Genomic DNA, 664 nt, shown 5'->3' with positions numbered 1-664 from the left:
TTGCTAAATATGAAAATACAACATAAAGAACAGGTGGATTGGAAAAAAGGGTTGGGGACATAAACATCATTGTTGTACAGACAGGATGCTATGAAAATCCAAAGTTTACACATGGATTCTGCAACTTAGAGGTTTATGTAGTAACCTGAAATACACACAAATCCCAAGTAAAACTAGACTATGGGCTATTTCCTGACATTCTTCCTTTGAAGTTAATAGTGATTTGAGATTTGTCACTGATCTATACTTAAGTTTATAAAAACTCCACATATCAGAAATTAATAATTTACCTTCTATTTGTGGAACTTCTCCCTGAAGTTTAGCCTTGCTTGTGAAAGGTGCATTCTGTAGCACCAGTGCAAACAGCGAAGGGATCAATGACTGCAGAGCAGACAGATACATGTGGAGCTTATGTTCATCCAAGCCATGTTCTCCTTCCTGAAATAAACAGGACATTCACTTACAAGTTTTTGGTTTGGATGGTATCTTTCTTAGGCATGTATTCCCTGGCAAGACATCAACACATCTATGATGAACTTCTATACAGAGACACTAATTATGTAGTAATTTAGCTTAACCATAAGCTTACTTTGCGTCATCACCCAAATCCCCTTGTCACTCTTAAGTAATTTCTACTCAAAAGATTAAAGCCTTTGGCATTCAG

General features: G+C 36.4%; 1 protein-coding gene across 1 annotated transcript in view; it reads right to left on the bottom strand.

Moving 5' to 3' along the window:
• KIAA1468 (KIAA1468 ortholog) overlaps positions 1 to 664 on the bottom strand; it is an 84278-nt gene that overhangs the window by 26712 nt on the left and 56902 nt on the right. Inside the window, exon 16 of the mRNA XM_010000954.1 lies at positions 291 to 438. Within this exon, the coding sequence (XP_009999256.1) occupies positions 291 to 438 (148 nt within the window). The remainder of the gene's footprint in view (positions 1 to 290; positions 439 to 664) is intronic.

Source organism: Chaetura pelagica, unplaced genomic scaffold, assembly GCF_000747805.2.
Source record: "Chaetura pelagica isolate M959 unplaced genomic scaffold, ChaPel_1.0 scaffold104, whole genome shotgun sequence".
Classification (NCBI taxonomy): domain Eukaryota; kingdom Metazoa; phylum Chordata; class Aves; order Apodiformes; family Apodidae; genus Chaetura; species Chaetura pelagica.
The sequence above is the reverse complement of the archived record's forward strand: the minus strand, read 5'-3'. Positions and strand labels throughout refer to the sequence as shown.